Source organism: Cetorhinus maximus, chromosome 9 (assembly GCF_964194155.1).
Source record: "Cetorhinus maximus chromosome 9, sCetMax3.hap1.1, whole genome shotgun sequence".
In the NCBI taxonomy this organism is placed as follows: domain Eukaryota; kingdom Metazoa; phylum Chordata; class Chondrichthyes; order Lamniformes; family Cetorhinidae; genus Cetorhinus; species Cetorhinus maximus.
Genome location: NC_135887.1, coordinates 59,963,657 through 59,986,559, shown reverse-complemented (window position 1 = coordinate 59,986,559; position 22,903 = coordinate 59,963,657). Strand labels below are relative to the sequence as shown.

General features: G+C 46.1%; 1 protein-coding gene across 6 annotated transcripts in view; it reads left to right on the top strand.

The window, feature by feature from the left end:
• The window catches only part of celf1 (cugbp, Elav-like family member 1), a 98,885-nt gene that overhangs the window by 45,351 nt on the left and 30,631 nt on the right, over nt 1-22,903 (top strand). For 3 of the 6 annotated variants that reach the window (XM_078548773.1, XM_078548772.1, XM_078548777.1), the window contains 7 exons: nt 773-855; nt 11,762-11,810; nt 12,342-12,476; nt 14,142-14,221; nt 15,245-15,406; nt 17,084-17,159; nt 17,663-17,791. In XM_078548773.1, the coding sequence (XP_078404899.1) occupies nt 773-855; nt 11,762-11,810; nt 12,342-12,476; nt 14,142-14,221; nt 15,245-15,406; nt 17,084-17,159; nt 17,663-17,791 (714 nt within the window). The remainder of the gene's footprint in view (nt 1-772; nt 856-11,761; nt 11,811-12,341; nt 12,477-14,141; nt 14,222-15,244; nt 15,407-17,083; nt 17,160-17,662; nt 17,792-22,903) is intronic. The other 3 variants (XM_078548775.1, XM_078548774.1, XM_078548776.1) reach the window with 2 other exon arrangements.

The following is a 22,903-nucleotide window of genomic DNA, read 5'->3' as shown; positions in this document are numbered from 1 at the left end:
TCACATGGTGGTTTATGGCTTTGAAAAAAACCGTGCCTGGAAAGCTGTGTTAAAAAGCTGGTGTGCTGGTTTTACTTTGGGGGAGAAAACTAGAAGGATCAGCTGCTTGGGTAAAGAAGACAACAGCTCCTGAAGCTCCAGACCCAGTCCAAAGCAAAAAGTGAATGGAAGTTGCTCCGAAGTCACTCTATGTTCTCAAATTGACTGACTGCAAGTTTTCCACAAAGTCTACCTGGAAAGTAGTGCAAGAGTCATCGATTGTTTCACAGACCAGCGCTGAGAGACCGACTGTATAACCCAGACACCATTTCAAGGTCCTTTCCCCTTGAACCATTGATTTTTAACCTTTTGGGCAGAATTCCTTTGATTTATTTTTTGGTGTGTTTGTGTGTGAGAGTTGGGGGATTTAGAGTAATTATTATACTTCATATTTCATGCTGTATGTTTATAAGCTTTTCCTTCTACTTGACGAGTCTGGTTTTATAATAAACTAATAGTTTTGTTTATTGAAGAAACCTGGGCATTGAGTGTTCATTCTCAGATTCATAAGGAAAGCAAATATTTGGCCATATAGTTTGCTGGAAAATCATTTAAATGTATGTTATGACCCGTGGAGTAGTGGGACTAGAGACAGACAGTGCACTCCTCCCATCTCGGTCATAACATAGTCAGGAATTGGTCAGTGCCAGAGTAGCTGGGAAGGGCCACAAGGTGCTAGGATTTGACAGGCGAGGCAACATTTCTGCTGTTCACTCTTTTCCTTTCGTTCTAGGTTGTTGCTTTGTAACATTTTATACTCGTAAAGCGGCGCTGGAAGCACAAAACGCTCTTCACAATATGAAGATTCTACCTGGGGTGAGTAAGTCCATGGCAACCTTAACACTTGAACAGGTCAGGGATTGGAGCCGATTTGGTGTCTGTAAGGGTGCTACCTTTTCGACCAAGCTGACCCCATTCCATGTGTGCAGTTAAACTGAAATTTATAATGCCTGACGAGATCAATAAACCAGAAGAACCAAATTTGCTGAATGACCCCGAGAAGAAAACCAGCGGACAACATTTCACTTGTTACAACTTCTACTTTAACGATCAAACCAAAATCAGTGTAAATTAAACATGAATTTACAGGCAAATTGTGGTTCTTACAAGTATAAATTACACATTAAATAGCAGATAGAGCAAAGATCAATCTGACAGATTTACTAGGCAGCCCACTCAGCACATGTGGCATCAATTTCAGTTATAGGGTCCTTCAAAGCTCTGAACTTTCTCCAGTAGAATTCCAGCTCCTTTTTCTTGAAGATTTAGCCTGATCCCCAGCTGACTGCAGAACCCAACCAACCCAAGTTCCCTGGCCACAGTCTTTACCAAAATGGCATACGCCTGCAGAAACTCCTCAGTGCTGCTTACCAGGATCTTGATGGTGTAGATCCACCAATGTTATCTTTGTAACAGAAACAGCTGTAGCAATTGTGTATTTGCCTATTCCCAGCTTCTGGATCCAGCCTCCATCTTCAGCGTACCTGTACTGCCCCACTCGAATCAGAGCTCAAATGGTTCTGTCTTTTTCTGCTTTCAAACAATATCAGTTTCACTAGAAACCTGAAGTTTCTGTTTTCCTTTCAGCTAGCTGAAGTTTCCATATCCGTTCCAGTTAGGGTCCATCACAAAAATGACACATTTTAAAAGCACAGATACCATCATGACAGCCTGTCAGTCAGCTGCTCTACATTGGATTTTGCTGACAGTTGTACAGGACCTTGTAGTGGCATGAGGCCAGAAACCACCGGGAGATTTAAAAGACGACAAGGGTGAAGAAAAGCCTGTGCATCTTTAGAAACAAGATGCATGGAGGAGTGAAAGATAGAGCTGGAGTTAGGAATAATAAGGAATTATGTCAGATCATAGAAAATATAAAGGGGGTTGAAGTTAGGCTTGGAGTGCATGTATGTAAATAAGGTTGATGAGCTGCAGACACCAATAGCCACATGGGAAAATGATTGCAATATCTGAGACCTGACTCAAAAAAGGGGGCAATTGGATGCTCAACATTCATGGGTAGAAGATATTCAGGGATATAAAAGGGAACGAAAAATTAAGGAAGGGGTAACTGATTGAGGAAAATATATGATCCAAGAAAGAGAGAATGACCTGGCAGAATGAGAGGCAGAATCAATCTGCAAACACAAAAAGAAAGTACTGTGGATCTGCAAATCTGAGAAGAAACAATATGTTGGAAACACTCAGCAGGTCAGGCAACATCTGTGGAGAGAGAAACAGTGTTAATGTTTCAGGTCTATGACCTTTCATCAGAACCAGGCATTGTCTGAAATGTTAACATAGAATCTGTTTGAATGGAGTTTTTAATGTTCATTTAAGGTATACGGGCTTGGCTGGCAAGGCCAGCGTTTATTGTCCATCCCTAATTGTCCTTGAGAAGGTGGCGGTGAACTGCCTCCTTGAACTGCTGCAGCCTGCGTCTTTTAGGTACACCCATGTGCTGTTAGGGAGTCCCGTGGCATTGATAATGAAAGAAGGTAATATATTTCCAAGTTGGGTGAACTTGCATGTCATGGCATTCCCATGTGTCTGCTAAGAGCAGGTGAAAGTTCTAGGTGAAAGCGGTCATGCCTTTGCAAGGTTTGTCAAAGGAACCTTTGTGATTGCTGCAGTACATTTCGTAGATGGTTCACACTGCTGCCACTGTGGAGTGAGTGAATGTTTAAGGTGGTAAATGGGATGTCATTCAAGCTGCTTTTCCCTGAATGGTGTTGAGTTTAAATAACAGTTAAACAATAGAGGGCCTATTCATCTACTTGGTGCATATTATAGGCTACCAAATACTGAGAAGGAAATCGCAGAGCAGATCTGCAGAACAATTACTGAAGTACATGAGCTATAGAGAAGTGATAATGGGAAACTTTGGCTACTCCAATATTGAATGGGGCAGTGAGGGTCATTAGTCTATGGAACCCTGTTCCCCAGAGAACAGAGGAGGCGGGGTCATTGAATATTTTTAAGGCTGAGTTAGACAGCTCCTTGACTGACAAGGGAGTCAAAGGGCATGGGCAAGACAGGAAAGTAGATGCCACAATCATGAAGGCCAAGATCTTTTCAAATGGCAGATCAGGTTTGAGGGGCCAAATGGCCTACTGCTGCTAATTCATATGCCTCGTGAGGAGGAGATATTGCTAGATCTAATCCTGGGGGTCAAGTGAAGAATATCCCATGGGGGAGCTTCTCGGGAATAGTGATCATAGTATCATAAAATTTAGATTAGTTATGGAGAAGGGTGAGGAATAATCTCGAGTAAAAATATTTACCTGGAGGAGGGGTAATTTCATCAAATTTCTAGCGCAGATAAATTGGAGCCAAAAACTAGCAGGCAGAACTGACCCTGGTTCAATGAGGAGTGTAAGTTGCATGCCAGTAGCAACATCAGGCATACCTAAAAATAATCTGGTGAAGCCACAACATACACCTCGCATGCATGCTAAATAGTGGAAGCAGCATGCTATAAACAGAACTAAGTGACCACTGAGTCATTGGATCAGATCAAAGCTCTGCATTCCTAACGCATCCAGTTGTGAATGGTGGTGGACAATTAAACAACTGATTGGAGGCGGAGGCTCCACAAATATCCTCATTTTCACTGATGGGGGAAGCACAGCACGGCAGTGCAGAAGACAAAGCTGTAACATTTACATCCATCTTCAGTCAGATGTACTGAGTGGATCCATCTTTGCCTCGTCCTGAGGTCCCCCTCATAGATGCCAGCCTTCAGCCAATTCGATTCATTCCACATGACATGAGGAAATGGCTAAAGACACTGGGTACGGCAAAGACCCTGACAACATCTCGGCAATACTACTGAAGACTTGTGCTCCAGAACTAGCAGTGCTCCTAGCCAAGCTGTTCTAGTACAGCTACAACACTGGCATCTACCTGACAATGTGGAAAATTGCCCAGGTATGTCCTGTGCACAAAAGGCAGGAAAAATCCAACCCGGCCAATTACTACCCCATCAGTCTACTCTCGATCATCAGCAAAATGTCATTGACACTGCTGTTAAGTGGCACTTACTGAGGAATAACCTGCTCAGTTTGGGTTCTGCCAGGGCCACTCGACTCCAGGCCTCATTACAGCTTTGGTCCATACATGGTCAAAAGAGCTGAGTTCGAGGTGAAAGTGACTGCCCTTGACATCAAGGCAGCGTTTGACCAAGTGTGGCATCAAGGAACCCTAGCAAAACTCGAGTTGATGGGAATTGGGGGAAAGCTCTCCGCTGTCATACCTAGCACAAAGGAAGATGGTTGTGATTGTTGGAGGTCAGTCATCTCAGCTCTAGGACATCACTGCAGGAGTTCTTCAGGGTAGTGTCCTCGACCCAACCATCTTCAGCAGCTTCATCAATGACCTTCCCTCCATCGTAAGGTCAGAAGTGGGGATGTTTGCTGATTGCATAGTAGGATTCGATACTAAAGCAGCCTGTGTCCTCATGGAGACCTGGGCAATATTCAGGTTTGGGCAAATAATTGGCAAGTAGTATTGTGTCACCCAAGTGCCAGGCAATGACCATCTCCAATAATACAGAATCTAATCATCATCCCTTGATGTTCAGTGACATGACCAGTCCTGAATTCCCCCACCATCAACATCATGGGGGTTACCGTTGATCAGAAACTTAATTGGTTCAGCCATACAAATGCTGTGGCTAAAAGAGCAGGTCAAAGCTGGGAATTTTGTGTGAGTAACTCACTCCCTGACACACCCACCCCCGCCTCCAGCCATCTACAAGACACAAATCAGCAGTATGATGGAACCTTTTCCACTTGCCTGGATGGGTGCAGCTCCAACAACAGTCAAAAATCTTGACACCATCTAAGACAAAGCATCCTACTTGATTGGCACCCCATTCACCACCTTAACCATTAACTCCCTCCACCACTGACACATAGTGGCAGCAATGTATACCATATACAAGATGCATTGGAACAACTTGCCGAAGCTGTTTTGACTGCACCTTCCAAACCTGGGACCTCTACCACCTAGAAGGACAAGGGCACCAGACGCATGGAAACACCATCACCTGCAAGTTCCCCTCCAAGTCACACACCATCCTGGGTCAAAATCCTGGAACTCCCTCCCTAACAGCACTGTTGTGTTCCTACACCACATGCACTACAGTGGTTCAGGAAGGCGGCTCAGCACCAGCTGCCTAAGGGTCATTAGGTTTGGACTATAAATACTGGCTCAGGCAGCGAGGCTCGCATCCCAAGAACAAATTGGAAAAAATGGCCGTGGTAAACTGTCCCTCCTCATCTTTTCCTACTCCTTAGAACCATAGAACACTACAGCACAGAAAACAGGCCATTCGGCCCTTCTAGTATGTGCCAAAATATTATTCCGCTAGTCCCATTGACCTGCACCTAGTCCATAACCCTCCAGACCTCTCCCATCCATGTATCTATCCAATTTATTCTTAAAACTTAAGAGTGAGCCCGCATTTACCACGTCACATGGTAGCTCGTTCCACACTCTCACCACTCTCTGAGTGAAGAAGTTCCCCCTAATGTTCCCCCTAAACCTTTCCCCTTTCACCCTAAAGCCATGTCCTCTTGTGTTTATCTCTCCTAATCTAAGTGGAAAGAGCCTACTTGCATTTACTCTGTCTATACCCCTCATAATTTTGTAAACTTCTATCAAATCTCCCCCCATTCTTCTACGCTCCAAGGAATAAAGTCCTAACCTGTTTAATCTTTCCCTGTAACTCAACTCCTTAAGACCCGGCAACATCCTAGTAAATCTTCTCTGCACTCTCTCAATCTTACTGATATCCTTCCTGTAGTTAGGCGACCAGAACTGCACACAATACTCCAAAGTTGGCCTCAACCAATGTCTTATACAACTTCACCATAACATTCCAACTCCTATACTCAATACTTTGATTTATGAAGGCTAGTATGCCAAAAGCTTTCTTTACAACCTTGTCTACCTGTGACGCCACTTTCAGGGAATTATGTATCTGAACCCCCAGATCCCTTTGTTCCTCCGCACTCCTCAGTGCCCTACCATTTACTGTGTATGTCCTACCTTGGTTTGACCTTCCAAAATGTAACACCTCTCACTTTTCTGCATTAAATTCCATCTGCCATTTTCTGGCCCATTTTTCCAGTTGGTCCAGATCCCTATGCAAGCTTTGAAAGCCTTCCTCGCTGTCCACAACGCCTCCAATCTTAGTGTCATCAGCAAACTTGCTGATCCAATTCACCACATTATCATCCAAATCATTGATATAGACAACAAACAACAATGGTCCCAGCACAGATCCCTGAGGCACACCACTAGTCACAGACCTCCAGTCTGAGAAGCAATCATCCACTACCACTCTCTGTCTTCTCCCACACAGCCAATTTCGAATCCAGTTTACAACCTCTCCATGGATACCAAGTGTCTGAACCTTCTGAACTAACCTCCCATGTGGGACCTTGTCAAAGGCCTTACTAAAGTCCATGTAGACAACATCCACAGCCTTTCCTTCATCTACTTCCTTGGTAACCTCCTCGAAAAACTCTACAAGGTTCGTTAAACACGACCTACCACGCACAAAGCCATGCTGACTATCCTTAATCAGCCCTTGGCTGTCCAAATAATTCTATATCCGATCTCTCAGAACACCTTCCAATAATTTACCTACTACTGACGTCAGGCTCACTGGCCTGTAATTACCTGGTATACTTTTGGAGCCTTTTTTAAACAACGGAACAACATGAGCTACCCTCCAATCCTCCGGCACCTCACCCGTGGCTAAGGACATTTTAAATGTTTCTGCCAGGGCCCCTGCAATTTCTACACTAGTCTCCCTCAAGGTCCGAGGGAATATCATGTCAGGCCCGGGGGATTTATCTACCTTTATTCGCTGTAAGGCAGCAAGCACCTCCTCCTCTTTAATCTCTATATGTTCCATGACACTACTGCTTGTTTCCCTTCCTTCCTAATACACTATGCCAGTTTCCTGAGTAAATACTGATGCAAAAAAACTATTTAAGATCTCCCCCATCTCGTGAGGCTCCACACGTAGACGACCACTCTGATCTTCAAGGGGACCAATTGTGTCCCTTACTATCCTTTTACTCTTAATATACTTGTAGAAACCCTTCGGGTTTACCTTCACATTATCTGCCAAAGCAACCTCATGTCTTTTTGCCTTCCTGATTTCCTTTTTTAGTATTTTCTTACATTTTCTATACTCTACAAGTACCTCGTTTGCTCCTTGTTGCCCATACCTGCTATACACCTCTCTCCTCCTTAACTAGATCGCCAATATCCCTTGAAAACCAACGTTCCCTATGCCTGTTAACTTTGCCTTTAATCCTGACAGGAACATGCAAACTCTGCACTCTCAAAATTTCACCTTTGAATGCCTTCCACTTACTGAACACATCCTTGCCAGAAAACAACTTATCCCAATCCACTCTTCCTAGATCCTTTCTCATTTCCACAAAATTGGCCTTTCTCCAATTTAGAATCTCAACTCGAGGACCAGACCTATCTTTATTCCATAATTAGCTTAAAACTAATGACGTTGTGGTCACTGGACCCAAAATGTTCGCCTACACATACTTCTGTCACCTGACCTGTCTGGTTCCCTAATAGGAGATCAAGTATTGCATCCTCTCTCATTGGTACCTCTATATATTGATTTAGAAAACTTTCCTGAACACATTTGACAAACTCCAAGCCATCCAGCCCTTTTACAGTATGGGAGTCCCAGTCAATACATGGAAAGTTAAAATCTCCTACTATCACAACTTTCTGTTTCTTACATCGGTCTGCTATCTCTCTACAGATTTGCTCCTCCAATTCTCTCTGACTATTGGGCGGAATATAATACACTAATGTGTGGTCACACCTTTCCCATTCCTCAGCTCCACCCATATGGCCTCTGTAAACGAGCCCTCCGGGCTGTCCTGCTTATGCACAGCTGTGATATTTTCCCTGACTAGTAATGTCACTCCTCCCCCTTTCATCCCTCCCCCTCTATCACGTCTGAAACAACAGAACCCCGGAACATTGAGCTGCCAGCCCTGCCCCTCCTGCAACCAAGTCTCACTAATAGCAATAATGTTGTAATCCTACGTGCCAATCCACGCCCTAAGCTCATCTGTCTTTCCGACAATACTCCTTGCATTGAAATAGATGCACCTGAGAACATTTCTATCATGTACAGACCCTTGATTATCCTGCATGGCTACCTCTAGTGATCTCTCCTTGGTGCCTTTCTATTTCTCATCTACCTGCTGCCCCTTAGGAGTAACGTCAGAAAGCACAACATCAGGCACTACATGTACGCTGAAGCCATTCAGTTCTCACAGCCACCAGTTTGGACCTCCCTGCTTGCCTAATATCCAATGTTAGATGAGTTGACATTCCCCACAAAATACTGGGAAGACAGAAGCCATTGTCTTTGGCTTTGTGTAATTTCAAAAGGCATTTGATACAGTGCCGCACAACAGACTTGTGAGCAAAGTTAGAACTTATGGAATAAAAGCGACAGTAGCAATTTAGATACAAAATTGGCTGAGTGACAGGAAACAGTAGTGGTGAACAGTTGTTTTTCTGGAGGAAGGTATATAGTGGGGCCCTCCGAACACTGACTGTTAAAATCCCTGCTGCTCTTAATACATATTAATGACCTAAACTTGAATGAACAGAGCATAATATTAAAATTTGCAAATGACAGAAAACTTGAATGAATTGTGAACTATGAGGAGTATGGTGTTAATTCAAAAGGAGGGTAGACAAGTGGCAAATGAAATTTAGGGCAGAATAGTGTGGAGTGATTCATTTTGGAGGAAGAAAGCAGAGAGATCTTTAAAGAGTACAATTCTAAAGGGGGTGCGGGGAGCAGATTGAAGGTGGCAGGACAGGTTGAGAGTGTGGTTAATAAGGCATATGGCATCCTGGGCTTTATCAATAGTAGCATAGAGTAGAGAGATGCAGTGGTTTCTGTCGAGGTTCATCCCGAGCAGTTCTGTGACACAGGACTCTGTGCTCTATGGGCTGTTCCCAGGGACACACACTGAGACAAACATCAACTGCAGCTGGAGGATCATCAACTCGGTGAAAGATGCTCTTTGGTCTGCCCGAAACTTGTTGGTCTTCCAGCTCAAAGAGTTGTCCCGACTGAGTGTTGCAGACTGGCACATTCCAAGGTCCAGGACTACGTGCTGAGGGATGCAGTAAAGCTTGGGGCAGCTGCCGCAAAGGCGCAATGGGGAAAGGTCGCTGTCTAAGACCTTTCTGCCATAGGACACCGAGGGGCTGGGAATTGTTTGGAGCCCCTCGGGCTGTACAGCTCACAATGAATGTATGCATTGAATATTAGTTGTATAATTGTGTTGAAGCACTTCAGGGTGCAACATAATGTATGTTGATAACTCCAATACCATTGTCTGATTGTTTGCAATGAACATATTGAAATGATTGTAATATTCATTGATTGTATTAATGCACCTCGTGATCCATGTGTAAAAGTTGAATCTGATTGTACTTTTGTGATGGCGATTTTGAAATATTTTGTAATGTTCTTCCAGATATTTTATGAATAAAGTATATTTTTCAACAAAAAATAGTAGCATAGAGTACAAAAGCAAGGTAGTTATGTTAAACTTGCATAAAATACTGTTTCAGCCTCAACTAGAGTATTGTGTCCAATTCTGGGCTTCACAATTTAACAATGATGTGTAGCTGTTAGAGTGCTGAAAAGATTCACAACAATGGTCCAGGGGTGTGGAACTTCAGTTGTGTAGATTGGACACTTCTTCTTGGAGAAGAGAAGGTTAAGAGGAGATTTGAGAGAGGTATTCAAAATCATGAGGGATCTGGATGGAATATATAGGGAGAAACTGTTCCCATTAGTGGAAGGATTGAGAACCAGAGGGCACAGATTTGAGGTGAACGGCAATAGAAGCCAAAGTAACATATGAGATAAAATGTTTTTACACAATGTGGTTAGGGTCTGGACTGCATGACTTGAGAGTGTTGTGGAGGCAGACTTGTTCAAGGCTTTCAAAAGGGAATTGGAGAATTATCCGAATAGAAAATATTTGCAGGGAAAGGGCGAGGGAATGGGACTAGCAGAATGACTCTTGCTGAAAGTTGGGGCAGAGTGATCACCTGTTTTGTAACCATTTCACGATTATATTCTATGATTCAATGTTTCACATTTCTTCCTTTTAAAGAATGCTAACCGTGATCATATTATGATCACTATTGGATAAATGTTCACATATCAGTCAGCTGTTAATTAAATCTGGCTCATTACTCATTAAATCTAATTTGGCTTGTTTTCTTGTTGGTTGTAGGACATATGAGCCTGCTAAATAAAATAAGGGAGGAAACAGCAAAGAGTCCAACTATCATTTTCAAAACTTTGCAGGTGTTTGCTGGTGGACTTGCTAATATGGTACTGTTGTTTTAAAAGGAGGATGGGTTAACCTGTCTAAATATAGGCAAGTTATTTGGAGGGGAAATTATTGGGAAAATTTCTGATAGAAAGGTGTGAATTAATCAAGGACAGTCAGCATGGATTTGATAACAGAAGTTTGTGCCTGACTAACTTGATTGAATTGTGTTTTGAGGAAGTAACAAGAAGGGTTGATGAGTATGGTGTGTTTCATGTAGGATTTTAGCAAGGCTTCTGACACGATCCCACGTGGCAGACTGGTTATAAAATTAAACGCTCATAGGATCCAAGGGCAAGTGGCAAGTTGGATTGAAAATTGGCTCAGAAGCAGGAAGCCAAGGGTTGGTGGGTGTTTCTGAGACTGGGAGGCTGTTTCTACTGGGATTCCGTAGGGCTTAGTGATAGATCTGGTTTTTGCAGTTATATATCAATGATTTGATATGTCTGTATGAGGGAGAGAGACCTTCTGCCCATGAGGTGAACAAGGGATAACTGGAGTACCCCTGCCTCCTAGTCACATGTTTGCTTTGTAACCTAACTTCCATTTCATTTATCTCTCAATTCTTTTAACACTCTGTTGCTATTTTGTCCTGTGGGTGCCTTACACTGACACTTATGGACTGCTAACCTTGCTGGTGATACTATTTAGTGTGATGGAGCTTGCTTTAATGATGCCTGTAGTGTTACTGCAGGCTAAATTCTGTGTTTTTTGCTGGGCCTCCCAGAGTGTGGTCAGCTCCTGATTGCTGTGTTCTTGGGTGCACACAGACAGGTAAGATAATTTGAAGGAAAGATAGACTTGCATTTATATAGCATTTATATAGTGCTTTTCACAGCCACCAGACATCTCAAATTGTTTTACAGCCTATTAAGTACTTTTTCAAGTGCACTCACTGTTGTAATATAGGAAAGGCAACAGCCAAATTGTGCACAGCAAGCTCCCACAAACAGCAATGTGATAATGACCAAATAATCTGTTTTTGTTATGCTGATTGAGGGACAAACATTGGCCAGGGCACCAGGGATAATTTCCTTGCTCTTCTTCAAAATAGCGCCAGGGGATCTTTTACATCCGTCTGAGCAGGCAGATGGGCCTTCGGCTTAACGTCTCATCCAAGAAATGGCAGCTCAACAGTACAGCATTCCCCAAGTATTGCATTGGAGCATCAGCTTTGATTTTTGAACTCAAGCCACAGACATACTGTGTTGCTACTGGGCAGGAATGGACCATCTGAAGCAGCTTCCTGCCAACCCGGTGTAGCGATTGATCCATTCCCTCTTCTCTTTCTCCAGATGCACCATCCTATACAGATGAAACCAGCTGATAGTGAGAAGAACAATGGTGAGTCAGTCCATGCTCATCAGTAAACAGGGCATTATCATCTCGTCTCAGGAAAGACTGCATGCACCTGGTGCGCGAGACAGGGGAGACCACACACTTCAGCCATTTGAGCCCTCATGTCTGTTCAGCCATTCAATGAGATTGTCTGATCTGTGACCTAACTACATATACCTGCCTTTGCCCCATGTCTGTGAACACTTGGATAGCAAAGGTCTGCAGAAGAGAATTCAAGACTGCTGTCACCCCTTTGTGTGCAGCAGCATTTCCTAATTTCACTCCTGAAATGTCTGGTTCTAATTTTTAGACTACATCCCCTAGCCTTAGACCAGTGAAAGTTGTTTCTCTCCATTGACCCTCTCTGTTCACATTAATATCTTGCAACCCTTGATCAAATACCGCCCCCCCCCACCTTATGTCTCATTTCCAAGGAATACGACCCTAACTTGAGGCTTTGGGGGGGTTAGTTGGTATATATACGTGCCTCCTTATATAACTGTCTGTCGCTAAAATTATCCCATTGTTTGCTCGCAGCTGTGGAAGACAGAAAGCTGTTTGTGGGTATGATTTCCAAAAAATGCAATGAGAACGATGTCCGTGTCATGTTTTCACCGTTTGGACAGATAGAAGAATGTCGAATATTACGAGGTCCAGACGGACTGAGTCGAGGTGAGTGGAACCAATATTACAGGGCTTCAGGAAGAAAGAGTTCAGGGATGTAGGGAGCAGGTGGGTCGGTGGCCGTGGTCGATGGCTGCTGCTGGAATTTTGGAGCGGGCGGAGTCCTGAGGAAACTTAGTCACACAGATTGCCATGAGGTAAAGACAGAATAATCTGTTTGACAAATATTGATCAGGACAATGCTCTTACTCTTTGTGTCTCACTATCTCGCTCATGGTAGACCTCACCCTCTCCTTGCTTGCTCTTATGTTCTCTATCCCCCTCTATGTAAGATGGATTGTGAGAGAGAATCAAAATACAAAAAAGAGAAGGAAATAATTAGAGTGGAAGGTGCAAAAGCCTGGGCAGAGACTAGGCGGGGCTATTGTGTGTATGTGTGTCTGTGAGGGGGGGGTGTGTCTGTGAGGGGAGGTGCGTGTGTGTCTGTGAGGGGGGGGGTGCGTGTGTGTCTGTGAGGGGGGGGGTGCGTGTGTGTCTGTGAGGGGGGGGGTGCGTGTGTGTCTGTGAGGGGGGGGGTGCGTGTGTGTCTGTGAGGGGGGGGGTGCGTGTGTGTCTGTGAGGGGGGGGTGCGTGTGTGTCTGTGAGGGGGGGGTGCGTGTGTGTCTGTGAGGGGGGGGGTGCGTATGTGTCTGTGAGGGTGGGGGTGCGTGTGTGTGTCTGGGGGGGGTGCGTGTGTGTGTCTGTGAGGGGGGGTGTGTGTGTCTGTGAGGGGGGGTGCGTGTGTGTCTGTGTGGGCGGGGGGGGGGGCTCTGTGAGGGGGGGTTGCGTGTGCGTCTGTGAGGGGGGGTTGCGTGTGCGTCTGTGAGGGGGGCTGCGTGTGCGTCTGTGAGGGGGGTGCGTGTGCGTCTGTGAGGGGGCGTGCGTGTGCGTCTGTGAGTGGGGGGGGGGGGGCGTGTGTCTGTGAGGGAGGGGGCGCACGCCTGCCTGCCCATGAGGACGGGGGGCGCGAGCCTGCCTGCCCGCGAGGAGGGGGCGCGCCCGCTCTGGAATTGGGGAACGAAAGCCATGGTTATGCTTATGATTAGATAAGAAATGGCCACTGGAGGTTTAAAGAAAGGAAGGAAAATTCATCTATCATTGACTTTGTATTGAGGCTTCTATTGGATTGAGCTTTCCCTCCTGTGTTAGCCTACTCGAGGTGGTTGTTGTATTCTGTGCCCTCCTGTGTTAGCCTACTTGAGGTGGGTGTTGTACACCATCTGCTGCTCCTGCTGTGAGAGTAGTGATGGATTATGCCTGATGGTCCTGATTGAATTTGTTGGAGGTGACTAAAGTAGACTAAATGGTTTTTTGTGTGGATGTCTTTTGTGTGGACTTGCAAAAGGCATTTGAAGTTCCTCATACCTCTTTGCTGAGGTTGAGGTGCATGGAATTGAAACCAAATTATTGACCTGGCTTGGAAATTGGCTGAACAACAGGAGACAGAGTATGGATAATAGGCAGGTGCCTGCCTCGTGTGTCTGCTTTTGGATCCCCTTTCCTGATCGTGGAGTTGAGGGCTATGAGGAGCTGGCACGAAAGAGGAGTTCAGGCCTGGGGCAGATCAGCCATGATCTTATTGAATGGCAGGGCAGGCTTGAGGGGCTGAATGGCCTACTCCTGCTCCTATTTCTTATGTTCTAATATTCTTATGGCCTATTGTCTCCTCCACAGGTTGTGCATTTATAACGTTTGCAACGCGATCAATGGCACAGAATGCAATCAAGACCATGCACCAGTCACAGACAATGGAGGTGAGCCATGTCCCAGATTCCGAATCAGACAGCTCACGAGGCCATTCACCCCAGCATGCCTGTGCCAGCAATTTAAATGTGCTAGCCCCATTCCACAGTCTGTTCCTCATGGCATTGCCGTGTTTTCCCCTCCAAGTACTTCTCTGATCCCTTTTTGAAAGTTACTACTGAAACTGTTTCCCCCGGCCTTGCAAGCAGTGCATTCCACGTCACACCAACCCACTGCTTTAACAAAAATCACCTCCCCCTCCTTATTTAATCTATCGAAAACAATTTTCAACACCTCTGATCAAATCTTTCAATCTTCTCTAAGAATAATTCCAGTTTCTCCACATGACTGAAGTCCTGTATCCAGTAAATTTCTTCCACACCCTTTCCGAGGTTTTGTTTGGAACTGAGCACAGAACTTGAGCAAATGTTTCACCAGAGTTGTCCAAGGTGCAATATAACTTCCTTGCTTTTGTATTATTTGTACCTTAATGAAACCAAAGACCCCATAAACTTTATTCACAGCATTCTCAACTTGTCTTACCCCGAGGAAAGGTTTGTGTGCATTTATCCCCAGGTCTCTTTAATCCTGCATCCTCATTAAAATTAGAACAGCTCATAATTACCATCACAATCCAGAAATACTCACTTGGGGCTTTACTTGTACCTGCCCATGAAACCAGTTGGCCTCCTGAAGTTAGTAAACTCAACTTCACTAAGTTTTGAGCTGCGATGTGACCAAACACATCTGTCAATGGATATGGGCTCCAATGCCACCCCACCAGCTGGCAGCTGCTTTGGCCCCCAGCCTCTCCTGCAGTGGGACCTGCTGCGCGCACTCTTTTAGTCTTGCCCCAACCATCTCCCCCCTCCATGCACGCTGCCTCTGACCCTCCCCCCCCGCCCGCTACGCACTCTCTGACCTCCTTCCCCGCTACGGTGCCTCTGACACCCCCTCCCAGCCCCTCTCTGATGACCCCCTCGCCCTGATCGACCCTGTGCTACAATATACTCTAAACTCTTTCTCCTGAATAGGGCTGTTCTTCCCCGATCGTTGTGAAGTTTGCCGACACACAGAAGGATAAGGAGCAGAAACGAATTGCTCAGCAGCTCCAACAGCAAATGCAGCAGCTGAACGCAGCCACCATGTGGGGCAACCTGGCTGGGCTGAACACACTTGGACCCCAATATCTAGCAGTGAGTATTGGGGTGGGAACGGGGAGGTTCCATGGGTGCTCGCCTGCTCCCGCCAGCTCTCGCTCGCCTGCCCTCACCTGCCCGCCACCACCTACACCCATGCTCTTCTGCTTACCCCCATTGTCACACCCCCTGTGAGACTGCTTCCCCTTGCCACCCTCGCCCTGGCTGGTGATCGGGATGTACCATGTTTCTTTGATACTTGCAGGCTCCTGCCCCTCACCCACCATCATGTCACTTAGGATTCTTATGATTGGTGGCTCTGTTACTGGTCTGGATTAACGATGTGAGGATAGCCAACCACAGTAGCTGGGGAGTTTCAATTCACTTATGAGCTGGAAGAAAAGGCCATTCTCGTTAATGGTGTCCAAAATTACCAGATTGTTGTAAAACCCGTCTTGTTCACAAGGGCCCATCAGGGAAGGAAAGCTGCCACCCTTACCTGGTCTGTCCTACATGTGTGCCCAGACCTACAGCAATGTGGTTGACTCCTAACTGCCCTCTGAAATGGCCTGGGAAATCACTCAGTTGAGGGGATGGGCAACAGATGCTGGTCTTGCCAGCGATGCCCATATCGCTTGAATGGATTTAAACAACTCCTGCTTTTGTGCTCTCTTTCTCCATTCCCTCGCTCTTTTTCTCCTTACTCTTTTCTCCTTTTTCTCTCTCTCTCACTTTTTTCGATGTTTTTCCATTTGCTTGCTCACTATACCTTTCTCCCAGACTTCCTCACTTACTCTTTGTCTGCCTTTGTACAGATGTGTATACACAAATGTTCTGGGTTTTACTTGTTTCTTTGTCTAGTATAAGGTTAAGATTTAAATAATGGACAGGAGCTTGACTAACAAAGATGGTGCGATTTGAGAATTGTGCCAGAGTAACTGGTTTCCGTGCAGTGTTTCCATACTGACTGTTGCCAAAATTGTGCATTTTGTAAATTGTAAACTGCCAAGGAAATCAGTCTTCAAACCTCAACTGTGTCAATGAAGTGTCTGAGGTGATTGAATTAACCTCTGTCTGTCACTGTCCTCTTCCTGTCTGCTCTCTCTCGCTTCAGTGCGTGTCTCTTGCTCTCATGCTTGCTCTTGTGCTCACGCTCATTCTAGCGCTGGCTCTCACTCTCGCTCTTTCGCGCTGGCTCTCGCTCTCGCTCTCTCGCGCTGGCTCTCGCTCTCGCTCTCTCGCGCTGGCTCTCGCTCTCGCTCTCTCGCGCTGGCTCTCGCTCTCGCGCTGGCTCTCACTCTCGCGCTGGCTCTCGCGCTGGCTCTCGCTCTCGCGCTGGCTCTCGCTCTCGCGCTGGCTCTCGCTCTCGCGCTGGCTCTCGCTCTCGCGCTGGCTCTCGCTCTCACTCTCTCGCGCTGGCTCTCGCTCTCACTCTCTCGCGCTGGCTCTCGCGCTGGCTCTCGCTCTCTCGCGCTGGCTCTCGCTCTCTCGCGCTGGCTCTCGCTCTCTCGCGCTGGCTCTCGCTCTCTCGCGCTGGCTCTCGCTCTCTCGCGCTGGCTCTCGCTCTCTCGCGCTGTCTCTCGCTGTCTCTCTCGCTGTCTCTCTCGCTGTCTCGCGCTGGCTCTCGCGCTAGCTCTCGCGCTATCTCCCTCAGTCTTGCTCGCTCTCTCTCTCATTCCCTGATATTCCGGGCACTGCTGACACACTCTGTTTTTGTTTCGGTGTAATGTCTAGCTTTATTTGCAGCTCCTACAGCAGACAGCATCCTCTGGAAACCTCAATGCGCTGAGCAACTTGCACCCCATGGCTGGTGAGTACCTGTACCCTGTCCATTTTCATCCACTACTGCAAGCAGCCACAACAAAACCAGACATTCCGATTAAAACACGGACCAACCTGACATGCCAGTCAAGTGCAGGCTAACCTGACAGTCGTATCAAGTGCAGGCCAGACCAACCTGACAGGCCGGCCAATTGCAGGCCGGGCCAGGGCAGCCTTACAGGCCAACCAAGCACAGGCCAGGCCAGGCTGACAGCCCTACCAGGCTGACCAGGCATGCACAAGAAGCATATCTCTGGATAGTTATCTGAGACTGCTATTTAGCTTCTGCGACCACTTTGTGTCACACTGGCTGTGGCTTCTCCGTTGCTGGTGAAGGTGACGTGGTTTACATGGGGGAACCTGGCGATAGAAAGACTGAGGTATTTCCCCCAGATTTCGGCATTCATTTCACATGGCCCCAGCAGACTCCTACATTAGCCAAATACAAATGGTCTTCATGTTGCAAGAATACAACATCTCCTTTTCTTTCAGGTCTCAATGCCATGCAGTTACAGAACCTTGCTGCTCTGGCTGCAGCTGCAAGCGCAGCTCAGAACACAGCACCAGGCACCAACGCATTGACCACAGGCAGCAGTCCCCTGAGTGCACTGACCTGTTCAGGTAAGGTCACCCAGTGATCAGGGCCGCAGTTCTTGAGTGCATTAACCAGTTGATGAAAAGGCACTCTTTGTGCCATCAGCTAATGGGTACAGTTTTTCTTTGCCTGTTCCATATATTTTTGGCACGGTACCTTTCCCATAATATAAAAACTTGCAGGAAAGAAGGGAATGGGTGACCACCAGACAGTCCAAGAGAAACAAGCAGGTAGTTCAGGAATCCCCTGGGGTCCCGCTCGCAAATCGGTATTCCATTTTGGAGGCTGGTTCCTCCAGGGAGTTCAGACAGAGCCAAGCTTCTGACACCACAGGTGTCTGTACAGGAGGGGAGGAAGACCAATAGTTATAGGGGATTCTATAGTCAGGGGAACAGATAGGTGCTACTGTGACCGTGAACGTGACTCCAGGATGGTGTGTTGCCTCCCTGGTGCCAGGGTCCGGGATGTCACTGAACGGCTGCAGGGCATCCTGAAGGGGGAGGGTAATAAGGCAGAGGTCATGGTACATGTTGGCACCAATGACATAGGTAGAAAGAGGGACGAGGTCTTGCATCAAGAATTCAGGGAGTTAGGCAGTAGACTGAAAAGCAAGACCTCTCGGGTTGTAATCTCTGGATTACTCCCAGTGCCATGTGCTAGCGAACACAGAAATAGGAGAATAGCGCAGCTGAATACGTGGCTTAAGAGTTGGTGCAGGAGGGAGGGTTTTAGATTCCTGGATCACTGGGACCGTTTCTGGGGAAGGTGGGACCTGTACAAGCGGGACGGTCTACATCTGAACCAGAGCGGGACTAACATCCTTGCTAGCGGTGTTGGGAGGAGTTTAAACTAATTTGGCTGGGGGAGGGGGCACAATGTTAGCAGAATAGGGACACATCATAATACAGTAGAACAATCAAGTCAGAGGGAGTACAGCTGCAAGTTTCAAGGGAGGAAGGCAAGGCTGAATGGCCTCTACTTTAATACCAGGAGTATTATAGGTAAAACTGATGAGTTAAGGGTGAGGATTGACATGCGGAATTGTGATACAGTAGCCATCACAGAGACGCGGTTGAGGGAGGAGCAGGATTGGCAGCTCAACATTCCGGGATATAGAATCTTCAGGCGAAACAGGAGGGGGTAAAAGAGATGGGGGCATTGTATTATTAGTTAAGGAGTCAGTTACAGCAATAAGGAGACATGATATCTTGGAAGGGGCATCAAATGAAGCTTTGTGAGTAGAGTTTAGGAATAAAAAAAGGGGCAGCCACATTATTAGGTGTTTATTATAGACCCCCAGATAGCGGAAAATTGAGGAGCAAATATGTGCACAATTTGCGGAGGTGTGCAAAAACAATAACAATAAGGTAATTATATTTTTATTATATTATTATAATTATATTATAATTATAAGGGAATAGAGGGATACGGACCCCGGAAGTGCAAAATGTTTTAGTTGACGGGCAATATGATCGGCGCAGGCTTGGGGGGCCGAAGGGCCTGTTCCTGTGCTGTACTTTTCTTTGTTCTTTGTTCTATATTAGATGATTTCAACTTTCCCAACATTAATTGGGATAGACATGGTGTTAAGGGCTTGGATGGAGTGGGTTTCTTGAAATGTGTACTGGAGAACTTTTTAGGTCAATATGTTGACGGTCCAACAAGGTACGGCGCAGTGCTGGACCTAATTCTGGGGGATGAAGCCGGACAGGTGGCTGAGGTGGTGGTGGGGAAGCATTTTAGTGATAGTGACCACAACGTGGTACAATTTAAGCTTGTTATGGACAAAGAAATAGACAAGTTGCAAAAAAATGTTTTGGATTGGGGGAGAGCGGAATTTAGTAAAATAAGGCAGGATCTGGCCAAGGTAGACTGGGAACAGCTACTTGTGGGGAAATCTACAGAAGAGCAGTGGGCGGTGTTCAAAAGGAAATGGGGAGGGTACAGGCTCAACATGTTCCCTCTAGGGTGATAGGAAGGAGTAACAAACCCAGAGAACCATGGTTGACCAGAGATATTCAGGATACGATGAGAAGGAAAAGATAGAGGCTTTTAGCAGGTGCAAGGGGAGCAAATCAGCAGAGGCATTAGTGGAGTACAGAAAGTGCAGGGTGGAGCTTAAGAAAGTAATTAGGAGAGCAAAGAGGGGATATGAGAGAATTCTGGCTGGTAAAAGTAGGGAAAATCCCAGGATATTCTATTAGTATATCAATGGGAAGAGGATAACCAGGGAAAGAGTAGGGCCCATTAGGGACCAAGGGGGCAATCTGTGGGTGGCGCCAGAGGACATCGCTAGAGTGTTGAATGAATACTTCACATCCATCTTCACCCAAGAGAATGAGGATGAAGGTATGGAACTCGGGGAGAGAGACTGCAAAGTTCTTGAGCAAATTAATATAAGGAGTGACAAGGTATTGGAAGTGTTGGCAGGCTTAAAAGTGGACAGATCTCCAGGTCCGGATGATTGTGCCCTAGACTGCTGAGGGAGGCAAGGAAGGAGATCGCAGGGGCTCTGACCCAAATTTTTAATTCCTCTCTGGCCACGGGGGAGGTGCCAGAGGATTGGAGAACAGCTAATGTGGTTCCGCTATTTAAGAAGGGTTGTAGAGATAAGCCAAGGAACTTTGCTGGGCACTGAACGTTCAGCATCAGAGAGGGGAAGGTCAGAGGGTATGGTGAATACACGGCCGGGGCTGGGATTGGAAGACGGGATGGGGACGGGCAGAGGTGGAGGGTCCTGGATGGGCGTTAGTGTCGATGAGTTGTTGGAGCCTTGCGTTCCTTTGCATCTGAAAGAAAGAGACAAAGTTTCTTGTTGAGGCGTCGGATGAGACGAAGAATAAAATGAAACTGGGGGCAAGGACAGCTTAGAAATAGGGTGCCTCGGTGCTGCTGGAGGGAGTGGTCGAGTGTGTTCATATGGCGGCGCATGGCACTGAGTGTGGATTTCAGGATGCGACGAGAACAGCAGTCAGAGGAATGTCCCAGAGATACCTGTAATCCTGGGTGGGTTCGAAACAGGAGGGGGTCTCACATCAGTGGTAGGGAAACTATTAGAGAAAATTCTGAAGGAGAGAATCTATCACCACTTGGAGAGGCAAGGTTTGATCAGGGATAGTCAGCATGGCTTTGTCAGAGGGAGGTCATGCCTAACAAATTTGATTGAATTTTTTGAAGTGACCAGGCCTGTAGATGAGAGTAGTGCAGTTGATATAGTTTATATGGATTTCAGCAAAGCCTTTGACAAGGTCCCACATGGGGGACTTATAAAGAAGGCAAATGCACATGTGATACAGGGTAATTTGATAAGGTGGATTCAAAATTGGCTTAGTTGTAGGAGACAGAGGGTGATGACAGAAGGATGCTTTAGTGACTGGAAGCCAGTGTCCAGTGGCGTACCACAGGGATCTGTGCTGGGTCCCCTATTATTCGTCATTTATATAAACAACATAGATGACGTGGGGGGTAGGATTAGTAAGTTTGTGGATGACACAGATTGGCCGTGTGGTTAACAGTGAGGTTGAGTGTCTTGGGCTACAGGAAGATATAGACGGGATGGTCAAATGGGCAGATAAGTGGCAGGTGGAATTTAACCCTGAAACGTGTGAGGTGATACGCTTTGGAAGGAGTAATTTGACAAGGAAGTATTCAATGAACGGCATGACACTAGGAAGTTCTGAGGAACAAAGGGCCCTTGGCATGTGTGTCCATAGATCTCTGAAGGCAGAGTGGCATGTTAGTGGGGTGGCGAAAAAGGCATTTGGGACACTTGCCTTTATAAATCGAGGCATAGATTACAAAAGTAGGGAGGCCATGTTGGTGAGGACACAGCTGGAGTACTGTGTGCAGCCTTCCGTCATCACCCTCTTTCTCCTACAACTAACCTTGGTGAGGACACAGCTGGAGTACTGTGTGCAGCACTGGAGAGGGTGCAGAGGCGATTCACCAGTATGTTGCCTGGGATGAAACATTTAAGTTATGAAGAGAGGTTGGATAGACTTGGATTGTTTTCGTTGGAGCAGAGAAGACTGAGGGGCGACCTGATCGAGGTGTACAAGATAAGGAGGGGCATGGACAGGGTGGATGGGGAGCAGCTGTTCCCCTTAGTTGAAGGGTCAGTCACGAGGGGACAGAAGTTGAAGGTGAGGGGCAGGAGATTTAGCGGGCATGTGAGGAAAAACTTTTTTACCCAGAGGATGGTGATTGTCTGGAATGCGCTGCCTGGGAGGGTGATGGAGGCGGGTTGCCTTACATCCTTTAAAAAGTACCTGGATGAGTACTTGGCATGTCATAACATTCATGGCTATGGGCCAAGTGCTGGTAAATGGGATTAGGTGGGTAGGTCAGGTGTTTCTCACGTGTCAGTGCTGACTCGATGGGCCGAAGGGCCTCTTCTGCACTGTGAGATTCTGCATGTTGCCAATATTGTCAGTACCTTCTGAGAAAAATAAACACTCCTTAGCCTTGTTTATCTGGCTAGTTGAAACTGACTAATGTCTCTTTGAAATCCAAACAATCCCATCACTTATCTAAAAATGCAAATTCCTTTCACACCTTACATGCTAAGCCAGCATCCATGTTTAACCATTAGCATTTCAAACACATTTCAACACCTAGCTTCTTTTGATAATTCCAAACTTGCAGTCTACCTGACTCCAAATGCAATTAAATCACACAGACAGACTCATCTACACTCACATCCACAAACCTACTTTACTGCAAACCAGGAATATATTATGAAAAGTATTATACTTTTGTAACACCTCCATCCTTATGGACAAATGAACCATCATAATTTCAAAAAAGCTTTATTTTCTCAACCCATCTTACATTACTTACTGTACTTATCTATGTACCCAAACTATAACATTACAAGTTGGATGCATTAACATAAGATATATACAAATCCTTGGTATTAACAGAGGTCATTTCAGTCAGTGTCCTGGTGTAAATGCCCAGTTTCCTTTGAGCTTTAAACTCTCGACAATGCGTTTGCAATTAGATTTTCTTGTCCAGCCATATGTACAATCTGTAAATTAAATGGTTGCAGTAATAAACTCCATCTGAACAGCCTTGTACTTCGGTCTTGAAATCTGTCCAGAAATTTTTAGGATTGTGCTCTGAATAAACAATTGTTT